At 43.3% G+C, this 13,321-nt stretch overlaps 1 protein-coding gene across 2 annotated transcripts; it reads right to left on the bottom strand.

Annotated features, from left to right (window-relative positions):
* Positions 1 to 469: 469 nt before the first annotated feature.
* sp2 (sp2 transcription factor) lies at positions 470 to 13,321 on the bottom strand. Of its 2 annotated transcripts, none has more exons than XM_018677505.2 (8): positions 13,199 to 13,321; positions 10,016 to 10,092; positions 7,942 to 8,694; positions 7,158 to 7,376; positions 6,767 to 7,076; positions 5,677 to 5,854; positions 4,963 to 5,156; positions 470 to 4,382 (listed from the first exon to the last, which is right to left on the bottom strand). In XM_018677505.2, exons 1-8 carry the CDS (start codon positions 13,203 to 13,205, stop codon positions 4,282 to 4,284), a joined length of 1,839 nt encoding a protein of 612 aa, XP_018533021.1. In that variant the 5' UTR covers positions 13,206 to 13,321; the 3' UTR covers positions 470 to 4,281. The 2 variants fall into 2 exon arrangements, with proteins under 2 accessions (XP_018533021.1, XP_018533030.1); XM_018677514.2 differs by lacking the exon at positions 13,199 to 13,321 and adding an exon at positions 13,106 to 13,130.

Genomic DNA, 13,321 nt, shown 5'->3' with positions numbered 1-13,321 from the left:
AAGCATTTAACTAAGGGAATAAAAGAAGTATAAGTAACACAATAAAGACACATGGGTTAACTATTTCTTATACAGCTAAGATTAAAGTACTTTTCAAAATGGATTAAAATCATGAAAAAAGTCATAAAAACATAATTTTCCACCAGAATACAGTATAGAATATATAAATATAATATTAAAGTATATACTTGTGATATTTTGTTGGATTTTTTTTTTCTAGTGTTATTTATTTTATCCTAAAGTGTCTCCATCCTGATAAACGTTGGAAACAAATCCAGGACTTAATTATTCTGTCCCTGACAAACTCTGATATATTGCTTTTATTTTATTTATAAATAAAGTTTAACTGTTGTCAATAAACCAAACCAAAGACAAGGCACAAAAAATCTCAATTATGTAATTACTAAACGTTTCTATTTTTAATTAATCACAAAATGAGAGTTGGAAAAAATTAAAAGAAGAAAAGAAGATGATTTGAGTTCTTTATTGAGGGGGTGACTGTAGAAAAGGAGCAAACGTTACGTTTTAGCACCTTTATACAAGTTATAAAATGAATTGCTGGTTCTCTGGGTTCTCCTGATAAACACAAAGAAAGTGGCTGCAGAACATTATAGAACAGATGAGCTTGGAGAAAGGAGAAGCATTTAATTCACAGACACCAAGCAATAGAAATGTCTTAATTTGGAAAAATCTTATTATATTTAATTACAATCCAAGATTAAATTTACAAATTTTGGAACCTGGGATTTTTGATCAGTGCACATGACATTAGCATGTAACATAAGTTAAAAACACAAAAGGAAATTTACAAATGTTGTTACCTGGAATTAGACAGGGAAAGGAAACATTATCAGATACTGGGTGCAGCTGTCTAAGGCATCTTTAATTCAATAGAAAAAAGATCTAAAGTCTTATACAAAGCAGGAATGAAGCTATACAATGTCACATTATATTTTATTCCTTACACAACTGTACAAAGTCGATTTCCTTCAGGGCCGGCCACGCCAAACCACAACACTAGGCAGCTTTACTTTTGTTTTTTAATATCCTACATTTACTGTGTCTACCAGACACACACTGTATTTACATATTTAGACACGAAATACAAACATAAATATGAGCAGGCTCTGTCTATCCATCCTAATGGCATCACATGTCTTCAGACACATTCTTAAAAAAATACACCAAATATTGGCCACCTAAGCTTTTACGTCGTCTGTCACTCTCTCCTCCTGTGAAGCACTTAACTGGTTCAAAGTGCTTTAAAAGTAACTCTGACTGGACTCGAGCTTTTTGGTCAAAAAGAAGACGTTGTTGTTGTTGTTGTTGTTGGACAGCGTTCCATCCATTAAACATGTATGTCACAGTATTAAAACATGCCACAGTGAAAACCCCAACTACCTGCTGCCTGATGGCACCGAGCTCATTTGACCAAAAAGCTTGTTTAACAATAAGTCGGTGTATTTCGTGAATAAAACGGACTCCCGTACAAATCCAGGCTTCAAACTGACTGACGACCCGTTAGCGAAAAGGTCAGTACATCTTCGTTATATCAAAAACGATATAAGCAAGGGTATGTTTGCTGTAAAGCAAATAATGATATTTAAGTAAGTTGTGTGAATACTGTACAGTAGGCCTAATGCTGGTCATCAGTTTATCAACAAAAACTTCTCAAGTGTAAATTCAGAATTAAAGCTATCTCATAGCTGGAAAAAATTCATGTACAAAGCAACTGATCGAAGGCCTGAGAAAGAAGCTTTTTTTTTCTCTTTTCTTTAAATTTTTTGCATCTCATGACTTGATTGTCGAGTCAGGCCAAACATCTGGATCGTATTTACAGCGATGCATAGGCTACAAATCACCAAATCAAAACTACACTGTGAGTAAAGCAGAATCAGCAGAGTTACCCTGGAGTTTTGTTTTTCTTTTTCTTTTTTTTCCCCATAAGTACACAAGGAGTAAGTAGGGCTGGGTATCGCTTGGTACGAGTACCAAATTTTCACTTGTTTTGACACAATGAAAAAGTTTTTCGGTTGACTAACGGAGTAGAAGCTGATATTAAAGATTAATGAACTAAAACAATCAGGAACTATGTGATTAAAGAGTGTGAATCAGGCCAAGACGTCCTCAATACTCAGTGCTATATGTTTTAGTACCAAAAACGAATTAATGTTCGATACCCAGCCCTAGACGTCAGCGTACCTGTTGTGGCATCCAAGCAGGATAACCAACTGTGTAGCAACCTGGTTTGAATCTAGAGGGAAAAGAGGGAGTGTGAGCAGGTTTAGCAGCGGGTGACTGACTCTAATATTCACTGAATTAAATCCTTAGCACCCGGAGACTCGAGAAACCTTCTTCCCCGACTTTTAAAACCTCTTGGATCTGTTTTTGTTGGCCCTGTCGCCCCTGACAACACATGAAATGAAGATGCTCTGCAGGAAGTTTTTGCAGTACTTCTCTAAAAGTAGAGAATTTTAGGTAGTATACACACTGTGAAATCATCAGTATTAGTAACAGGATATTGGTATAATGCGCCATAAATGTTTCATCTATTAAACATGAGTCACTGATGAAGGAAAACAGGGAAAAACACCAACCTGGATCCACTTCCTCTCATCAATTAAAAAACGTAATTGATTTTTAAGTTTCTTCCTAAACATCTTTGACGAACATTTGTTAAGAATTTCCTCCAACCATCTGAAGCGTTACTAATAATCTCTTCCTTGTGGGCAAAGGTGACATCCCACTTTCCTTGAAAGCTTTTGATATGGTCAATCACACCACACTGAATAAATCACTTGGAAAATTTGTTGGGGCGAGCTAATTTAAATTCTCTTTTATCTGGAGTTCCACAGGGATCAATCCTCGGTCCTCTATCATTCTCCGGATTTTTTCTTTTTCTTGCTCGTCATGTTGATTTTGAGGGTTTATATTCTTCTCTTGTGTCTCTGGACTGAATCATGTTGTATTTTGTAACATTTAATATCCTCGCAATTTGTTCCGTACCATCATTCACCAAGCCAACACTCTACTACTCCGATTCCAGCAGCTCTTTGCTTGTGGCAAGAACTGATTTTAAAACGTTAATGACGACTTTTAAGGCACAGTGACTTCTGGCCCCCGAACTGCACGTTTCCAAGTCTGAGCTCATCCTGAAAAGCTGCTGTTTGTTTTTTGTTCTGAGGTTTTGGCGGCTGCTCCGCCATCAGAGATACGAGGCCGTGTATCGCCTCGCTGGAAAAGCTCTGGTCACCTCCAATCCGTACCCTCACAGCAAACTTGTACATGTGTTAAAATGTTCTTTTTTAAGTCCTCTTTGTGTTTCTGCTGTAAAATCTTACACCTTCTATTTTCAGCTTTAAGTCTCATTTTTCTCTTTTTTGTTTTCACGTCAGGTTTTCCTTCGTCCCTACTTTGTAAATCAATTTGTAACAATTGTATGGAAAATGTTATAAATAGTTTATTATCATTATTAATATTATGTATAATGCATATTAGACACTTTAAAAATAGCCAATGTAAACTTCTAAATGTTTTCAAAAGTCTTGTAAGGGGAGATTTTATGTCGTGGTCCCAAACTTTTTTGGGTAAATCAAACTCCTGCTAAAACACAAATAACTTAAAACAAAATGATCATTTTCCACTGAAGTAAAACAAATTTCTGAGAGAGGTACAAAACAGTGTGTTAGGGTTTTTTTTCCTGTTTTTGGTTCTTCACGGGCCAATTTCAGGGAGCTCCAGACCAACAAACAAAAAAAAAAAGAGCAGGATTTGTGGAGGGAGAACAAAAACCAAAGAGATGGAAACTGTGACTGGAGCCCTGTGGTCTTCAGTGTGGGTGTTTGAATAATCCTGTGTACGTTCTTCCCCACGAGAAGACGTTCATAAATAAGCAAGCAGAGTTAAGCATCTGCATCTGAAGCCTCGCCACCTCGTCATCTTACACAGTCAGTCGGAGCTGGTTCAGGCCTCCAATCAGACCAAAGAAGAAGAAGAAAAAAAACAAAAAAAAATCTATTATTAGTAAATTTGCTGGATCAGTCTGAAGTCCACCAGGAAGGATTTCTTTGTACACCACGCTACACAGTGTCCTAGAGGAGTGAGAGGGAATATAGGAGCTGTTTTTCTTTCTTTTCTTTCTTCTTTTTTTTTTGGAGTATTTCCCAGTATGGGATAAGTCACAGACGCTCCCTCGGTATCGTCTCCTCTGCACCTCCGTCCTCTAACACAGTCTTTAGTCTCTGAGAGTTTGTCTGCGTATACGCTCAGTGTACAGTCTGCTCACAGGTTCTTGGTGTTTATGTGAGTCTTATAATGCTTCGTCAGGTGGTCACTCCTCATGAAGCGTTTCTGACACTGGCTGCACTCAAAGCGCTTGTCTCCTGTAGAGAGGTGGAAAGGGAAAAGAAAGTGAGGCAGGGACATCGATTTTAACATCAGTGCTGATGTTGATTCAGGGCTACACATCATCATGTGCTTATAAAAACTAAAAATATTTCTGTTCATTTCCACTTAGCACCAGACAGTAAGTCAGTGTGATCACCTACCTACTTGCAGTTGACTTTCAAGTGATCATACCATTACAATTTCATGAAATTTGCACACTCAAAACTGCTGTTTTAATTCTCTTCTTACAGCTCAGAGGAGTAAAATGCTCAGATGTTCAAACATCTTCCTCACTGGACAACATTAAAACAGCATTTTTAAATGTTTTGTGTTTAAAACTCTTATTGTACTTGTTGGATTTTGACTATAATCACACAGACTGTGACTCTTTCTTTTTGTCTTTGGGTAAGCACCTCCTTCTATATTTGACAGCTTCAAAAATCAGTGTCAAGATCCAGTAACAATATATCAGTAACAAAAAAAACTGGGAACTGAGACATCGGATTAGTGGGACATTTTTTAAATAAATGTAATAAAAACTATGTGTATATGTGTGTGTTTCTGTGTCTACGTCACCTGTGTGCGTCCTGGCGTGCCGCTGCAGCTCGTCGCTGCGTGTGAAACGTTTCCCGCAGAAAACCCAGTTGCAGACGAAGGGCCTCTCGCCGGTGTGCAGCCGGACGTGAGCTCTGAGCAGCGACGTTTTCCTGAACGTTTTCTCACAGCCGGGGACGTGGCAGATGTGCTTCCTTTTCCCAACCTCCCCGGGTCTGCAGAGCGTAGAGAAACAAGTTCAGAGTCAGGGTCAAAGTTCAAAGTTTAAAAGTGTTTTGTTAGTATGAAAACTTTGTTTTTCAGACGCTGAAACTTAATTTACAACATACGAGATTAATTTGCATGTCAATGAATTTGTTAAAGGATGCTAATATTACACGGCTAAAAAGTGACGTTGCACCACAATTAAATGCATCAACAAATCTCAAACTGTCCAACCAACATCCTAAAGTATGTCCAGACCCTGCCATGATGGAACTTCAGCCCTTGCATATTCACAGGCGAGTATTTCGTCATGTCCCTGGTGAGTAAAGACCCTTAGTGTGAGGGAGAAATCTTAAACAAGCTCTTATTTAATAAACAAAAGTCCTCGTAATGTTACGAAGCATGTAGCTAATGATATTCTGCTTAGGAATATCCCATTTCCAGTTGGTAATATTCCTTCATAACCAAACAATTCTAAATCTGTTCTCGTCTCTTTAAAGTTGCAGCACCACAGGAGAATCTGTCACTCACCTCTTGTCTGCGTCCTTACAGTTGGGGCAGGTGCAGGCCATGCGTCGCTTCTTCTCTCCGGGCTGCCCGGGCAGCTCCAGAGTGAGGGTCTGGTCTACCTGGATGGCCGGCTGACCCTGCGTCGTCGCCAGCTGGAGCCCTCCGCCCTGCATCGTCTGCACCGTTAGGTGCTGCTGGCCTGACGAACACAGAGAGAGGGACACGCTGTAAGAGACGCAGCGGGGCTCCTGCCAAGGTCCTCTAAAAACCTAATTAGACCAGCGGCTGACTGCCTGAGTCACGTTCAGCTGAACAGAAATTCTAATTAATGATTAATGGTAACATTAACATAATACAGACACATGAAAGCAACGAGCTGGCAACAGATTCTAAACAGATGGAGCTTCTATCTGCAGCTCATTAAGAATTTGCACTTTCTTTCATTTTTCAAACTGCTGAGTGTTGTTGATCTTTGCTCTTAAAGAAGAAGACTCCACTCGACAAACAAACGCTGGCCTTAAAGCCTCTGTTTTTATGGTGCTTTAGGGCTTCAGTACTTCATAAACACAGGTTTTATTTTAGAGCTTGTTGCAGGTGGAGTTATGTTCTGTGTATACTGTCGTGTTATTGTGTAGCTGTGAGATTTGTATTTTCACTGTGACCTCAGGAGGACCAGCATTCTTACAGAACACTCAAAAATTAAGAGTAAATATCTAGAAAACTTCATCTAACTGTGGTGGATTTTTTCTGCTGATTCAATATTATTGTTTATCACCTTTCAGTTGTATTGCATTGCTATTTATACAACTGAAAAATTTCCTCTTTTTACAACTTTCTCTTACAAATGTTGATAAAAAGCAAAGTTATTTCCTTATTTAGCTCTCTGTGTGTCCTTGTGTCGTTCTTGATTTGTGATTCATATGTGACTGTATAAGTTCTGTGTCCATCTCTGCATCTAAATCCACTTTTTTGAGATAGTCACTTTATTCCACTATCAGATGGTTCTTCGCTCTTTTCCAGAGATGAAATGAAGTATTTTTTTTTAGGTCATGAAGAAAGTGTGAAAAACCATCAGACAACTTGAAAGCACAAACCCCCATCATCAACTCACCCCCTGCGTTGGTGATGGTGACAGGAACTCCCTGAACTTGGACCCCGTTGATGCTGATCGTCTGCACGGCCTGAGCTGCCGAGGAGAGCTGCGACGTGTTCAGCGCCATCATCCCTCCCGCCGGGGCGATTTTTGCCAGAGTCCGTTCCTTGCGGCCCCCAGCGAGCGTCCTCTTGGTGCCGGCCGGCGGCGAGGTGGTGGTGGTGGTGGTGGCGGCGGCAGTGACCGTCGTGGTGGGGGTCGGTGTCGTGGAGGCGGAGTCCTGGAGCAGAACTGACTGCCACTCGCCGGACGCTGTTTTGAAAAGGATCTGAGGGAGGAAGACGTAAAGATAAATCATTTGCTTTTCTTTTAGTCACGATGCTCTGATGCGGAGTTTGAGATTAAATACCTGTGTTGGCGCCGGGTCCGTCGGAGTCACCTGCAGGTTCGAGGGGACCGACTGCCTCTGTGGGACGGGCGGCAGCGTGGCGGAGGCGGCCTGCACCACCTTCAGGGCCTGCTGAGGGATCTGAACCACCTGAGAGTCCGGTTTGGGCTGGACCAGCTGGACCTGCTGCACCACAGCTGGCTGCCCGGGACTCTGCACGATCAGTAGGTTGTTACCAGCCTGCAAACACAGAGACAGGACAGGTTGAACTCACATCTGGAGAGGTGCAGCAGTGGGACGGAGTCGAGCCCTGGAAAAGTGGGTGGAAGTTTTGGCCACTTGGGGGCAGCAGAACAGTACAAGTCCTACTGTATAGTCACTCCTCTACTATCCATGTCTTCAGATGCTAAATGCACCACTATGTTCACCAGCCTGCCACTAACCTAGTCTGCTGTTTGGTGCTGGAAAGAGAGAGAGAGAGAGAGAGAGAGAGATGAAGATGCTCTGCAGACCTGTCAACTGAGAGATAATTAAATCACAAGTGCGACTTGTTTGGAGAAAAGCTTCAGTTTGGGTTGCAGCAGATTAAATGTTGTCATCTGCTCCATATCATTGTAAATTCAACGTCTTTGTTTACTTATTTTTCCTGGCACTCTCAACAAAAGCTCAGTCGCCATCCCCAGTTGTTGGCTGAATTCACATCCTTTGAGTTTAGAATATTTCATCACAGACACTGTGTGTGTTCCCATGGTTGAGAATGAGCCTGTGTAAACATGCATATCGCAGCAGCAGCAGGCAGATGTACCTGTATGATGTTGTCACCAGCTTCTATCAGGATGGTCTCCATCTGTTCTGGGGGCGGGGAGGCAGCCTGTGCAGGAGGAGGAAGCGGAGTCTGAGCCAGGACCACTTTCTTCTTCCTCCCTCGTCGCCCCTTTCCAGGAGTGGGAGGAGCGGCTGCCGTCTCCGTGACGATCTGAGTCCCGCCCACCTCTCCGGTCGCCACGTTGAGCGGCAGCGTGAGGCCGCTGGGCAGCTGCACCACGTTTGCGGCCGAGTTGTTTGGCTTCCGCAACTTCGGCGAGGGCTTGATGGCGACAGTCTTCTGCGGCGTGACCGGAGCGGTGGCGGCCGCCGGGGCCGGTACAGTCATGGGAGTGGTGATGATGGCCTGGTTGGTGCCCGGTATCAGCTGGATCTGACCGCCCTGCGGCATCACCTGGATAGTCTGGGCGCCCTGAATCTGCGGCACCACCTGGTACTGGATGTTGGCGGGGGCCGAGGTGTTGGTGCGGGCCGGGCTCTGCTGGATGGTGAGGACGATGGGGCTGCCAGGGGCCGTGGAGCCCAGGCCGGCGGGGAGCTGGATCACATTGCCCTTGGTTGACAGAAAACCCAGGTTTTTGGGCGGAGCGGGGGCGATCGGAGCCGGCTTTATGGGGAGGAGCCTGCGAGGCTGCGGCTGCGCTGGAGGAGAGGTGACAGGAGCCTGAGCAGCAGGAGGACCAATCTTACTACAGGTGGCAGCCAGCAGGGCCAGAGGAGAGGGCTGGGTGTCCTGCAGGGAGAAACACTGTCAGACACACACTCCACTGAAACCAGCACCAACAGAGAGAGGTACAGTGACTGTGAGACATAAGAGGCAAACATAAAGGAGTGAAGATGAACCAGCAGGTAAGCTTTGGACTACACACGCAGAATCATAAACAGGTGGTGTAGTCGGTGTGAGTTTCCACCTGCAAAGCTTTTGTGCCGCTCTGTGTGTGATTCTCAAACTGCAGCTATTTCAAAACACTCTGTCTACACTGGACCACTTCATGTACCCTGGGTCATCACCTGGGATGAAAAGGCCCATCTCCAGATTCTCACCACGCTGAGTGATTCTGACATAATCAATCAAGCATCACCACACGTTTGACCTGATGTTAATGGAGGTCAAAATACAATAAAGTGACAAGCTTAAATGACAACTGGTGTTTTGCAGTTTCAACAGCAAAATGACACTTCACAACCAAAAGATTTATCACAATATGAAGCCAGAAACAAAATACTGTAAGCTCAAAGGTCCTCTAGCTTTTAGGGATGTGCACAAATAATCTGTCAAACTGTGAAGCACGTTTGTTTGACTCCTTCAAGATGCAGAACTAACATTTATGGTTCTGCTTCTGCCCGAGTGCTGCATCTTCGCTTTGTGTGGAGCGAAAGACTGGAACAGATGTCGGCAATAAGAAGAAGTGAAGTATGGTGTTATTGTAATGTGCATTACGCAGGGTGAAGCTAGCTTTCTACAGTTCTACCTGCACAATGTGGAGTTTTTTACTAGACTAGATGTGCAGCAGCAACAAGGCCAAACAGAGAGACAATGAAAAATCACTGGATTTATTGAACCTAAATGCTCATGTGGCAGCAAACAACAGGACTTGGTGACGTCAATGTGACAAAGAAAGAAACAGTAACAACCGATTCATGGACGGCTCTCACGTCAGAGTCTTACGTCACTGTCACCTGCTGTCGCATCAACTGTGACGGGAACATTTCAGGTTCTGTACGCCACACTCGTCACGACTAATCGACTTAAACTGGCTTCATTATCCCACTTCACAAAGTAATTCAAATAGCAGTCCCCCTGCGTCTCCTGTCAAAGCTGAAGATGATCATGAAAGCTCCAGAAGACATACTGCACACAGTCAAACCTGTACCTGCACACTACTATACTGACTTCATGTCAGGACAGAAACTCTGAACTGTTACTAAGTAAAATCCTGGCCCAAAAAAGCTTCCTGCAGCGCACGCAACATGAGTGTATCACAGGTTAAAGAGTGCGATGGTGTCGTCTGGAGAGCGACAGCCGACACGCACGACATCTGGCCCTTACTCACTTGTGTGGAAGCAGTGGAGGGCTGGAGGTATTCGCTGGGACTGACAGCAACAGTGGTGGCCATACTGTCCTGTTGTTCTGGAAAAAAAACACACACACAGACACAGCAGAGTCAGAGTCAGATTCAAGCTGCCTGCAGCATCTATTTTCAGTGGTCAGGCTGTTCCAAGGACGTCACAGGACATTCCTACCAAACGGAAACAGATGAGAGGAAGACGAGCTCTGTAACGTCTCACTGTACTCAACATGACGATTAAACATCATCTGTTACAGCAACCAGGTCATTAGATATGCTAATTAGTGCCTTCACTTGTAAATATTTACATGTCAGCATATTTATCTCAACTACACATGGGCAGTATCAGTGTGTCTGTCATTATAATGTGTCTGTCAAGTGTCACATTAAAGTTATTGTGTTTGGAGACGTCCATGCTGAGGTTTCTGGACCCAGATAGGTCACAAATACATTTTCCAAAGCTTCCTGTGTTTCTTTTTATACTTTTCCCAGGCAGCCACATGTATTCATTACACTCCCAGAGGAAAATCAGTCTTTCTCTCTACAGCAACTGAACCCAAACAGTGTTAAAATGCAACGACAACAATCAAAACAAAGAGGTAGGAGTAACTGACTACCACTGTGATGGAGAATCTGTTGCATCTATTGTTATATCATAACCAACAGCTGTGTGAGAGGCAGAAAAAGCCATAAACAATCTATAAAAACAGTCCCATAAAGCAGTAGATGAGGTTACGACCTGTAAAAAATAACATCGCTATCTCTGTTATACAGACTGGAAGTTGTTCTCTGTGCACCAGCCGATAATTCTTCTGTTATTTTGATGGGATTTGGTCAAAGCTACAATAATCTCGGTAATGAACATTTTCTGAACAAGTGCAGCATTTGAAGCTCGTGTGAATTAACAGACATCCTCTTCACAAAACATCTCCTGAGCCGGTTTTTATGAAGTTAGCTGAGTGGCCGTGAGAGCTGCTATGTTTGGCCCTGGAAAAGTATAAGCACAAACCTCGCTGCTGACAAACAAATATCAAGCTACTGGCAACGATTCAGATGCTCTCTAAGCAAAGAAATGCACTATTCCAGACTGCACTGTGAGAGGAAAAGACACAGGATTTATTGAGCATATTATATTTCTGTTTAGACAGTCAGCATAAGTACATTTAGGGCAGGATGCCCAGTAGTTTAAGAGCAGGGTAAATCTTGAGTACCAGGCTGTGCTGCCTAATGGCCAAAATAGGCCGAGGCTGTTACTGTCAAAAAGAATTGCTCCGGGAAAGTGGTTCACTTATGATATGCACTGAGTGACCTATTCCTGTCATTAATGCATGAACTGTAATACAGCCTGTACACAAAATCCAATCACCAGACTTTAAAAATATCAATTCCAGAGGCAGTCTGTGTCTGCTGTAGCATCTCTACTGTGGTCTCACTTGGTGGTTGTATGCTGCCGCAGTGCTGGGGGGGGGGGGGGTTAGGTTTAAATCAACGTCTGTCATCATTCATTAATGTGCAAAACAAAACTGAGTATCAGTATTTGCAATAAGTCTGTGGAGCTCAATGCGTGTTCACTGGTAACAGCAGGTGACACGTAACCACAGGACAACCACAGAGCGCCGCTCTGGCAACCAGCAGTGCTGCTGAGACGAGAACAGGCTGCCGGCAAACAACTGATTTATCACAGATCTACTCTAACTGCAGAAGATGCTGATTTCATGCTTGCACTGGTGAGCATTAAAGTAGGGCAGTTTGTGCTTCTAAAGTTGAAGTATTACCACTGCATCTGAGTCACAGAGCTAAGCATTTGTGGCTGTTTTTAAAAGATAAATATCTGGAACAAGAGACAAATTATACAACATAGTTAAGCAACACACACAGACAGAGAACAGCTTCCTCTACAGCCATTTCTCTCTTCTGTCTGCTGCAGGATAAAAACAACAGACACACCTTCCTCTTCATCTTGGACATCACCAGAAAGATTATTTTAACACGAATATATAAAATAAATAACAGATAGTAACATCAACTGATAATAAAACCTTTGGTTCACTTTGTAATTACATAACATCTCCAATCTCCAGCCACCAACTTTCGTTTAGATTACGAAAGTGAGAAAACCTTCTTCCGTCTGGGTTTGTCACAGACTGCCATGTTGATATTTCACAGGAAAAGCAGACGCTTAGCTCTGTGACTCCAGTGTGATGTTGATATATGAAAGGCACAAACTCAAACACAGATCATTCAAAACACAAAAGATAAACTGCTTGTTATGGGGGGAAATGTCTGAAAAACAAACGCTACTTTTCTCACTAAATGAATTGAACACCTCATCTGCCAACACTGAACTTTGCCCTGACAGAAAATGAACTGTGTTGTGGCTGCAGACCAAACAGGACCTGTTTCCCCTGCGAGAGCTACAAGCCTCATTAAGTGAAAGTGCTCTAACTTCACTGTCAGCCTGCTGAGCCCACTTAATCTCTGCTGGCTGAGATCTGCTTCTGGATGTACAAACATGGACGAGTGACTGTGGAGCTGCTGCAGAAACTAAGCAGCGTGATTCACACTCTTAGCATTTTTACAACCACCACCAGTTAAGCGAGTGTGTCTTTGAACCCTGCCAGTAATGCACACATAGAAAAAAAAACAGTGCGGCCTCAAAATAGCGCCGCCATCAAACACACTGCTGGTTCGGTTTGCCAGCTAACGTTAGCTAGCAAGCTAACTAGCAATACTAACTGAACCGGGGCAGGCTGAAGTGGCTAGCTAGCTCGAGCTAATTTGGTCCGTGTGCAGCTTCATTTAATAAACCAAGATGGGATCGTTACTTGCACCATCTCAATAATTTAGTATTTTTTGTGGAATTGATGGGTGGTGGAAATGCACAGCCACATTTTGGAAAAACAAGTAAAGGACCAGCTAGTTAGCTGCCATTAGCATACTCAGCTAGCTGACGCGCAGCTAGCGAGTCAAACTCTTTGATAACGTTACAGAAAAAGGCAGCCCCTTTCCGGAAGTGCGATGCTTATTTTGGGTCACACAGCTGCCCGAGTCCCTCTAAAACATACTTATTCGTACCACATAACGTCCAGTGATTTTCTGTTCAATGCAAATATAATGTTTAGCGAAGTAGAATGTAATATAAACACCAATGTTTTAATTCCTACCCACCGCTCATGACGACATTCGCTCTCCGCGAGCCTTGAAGACCGAGCCCAGGGAGGAGCCCGCCCGCGCCGCTGCACCAATCCGCGGACAGTGGAGTGTCGAGCGACGGCCGCGCTGACCAATCGG

This window comes from Lates calcarifer, linkage group LG5 (genome assembly GCF_001640805.2).
Source record: "Lates calcarifer isolate ASB-BC8 linkage group LG5, TLL_Latcal_v3, whole genome shotgun sequence".
In the NCBI taxonomy this organism is placed as follows: Eukaryota; Metazoa; Chordata; class Actinopteri; family Centropomidae; genus Lates; species Lates calcarifer.
This window is presented reverse-complemented; position numbering and strand designations above follow the sequence as displayed.

What these genes read in the sequence shown, in the direction of transcription:
- sp2 (XM_018677505.2), bottom strand. An exon ending in CCTCCACTGCTTCCACACAA is followed by an intron (nt 8,695 to 10,015) that starts GTGAGTAAGGGC and finishes TTCTCCCTGCAG; the next exon opens with GACACCCAGCCCTCTCCTCT. An exon ending in CACCATCACCAACGCAGGGG is followed by an intron (nt 5,855 to 6,766) that starts GTGAGTTGATGA and finishes TGTGTTCGTCAG; the next exon opens with GCCAGCAGCACCTAACGGTG.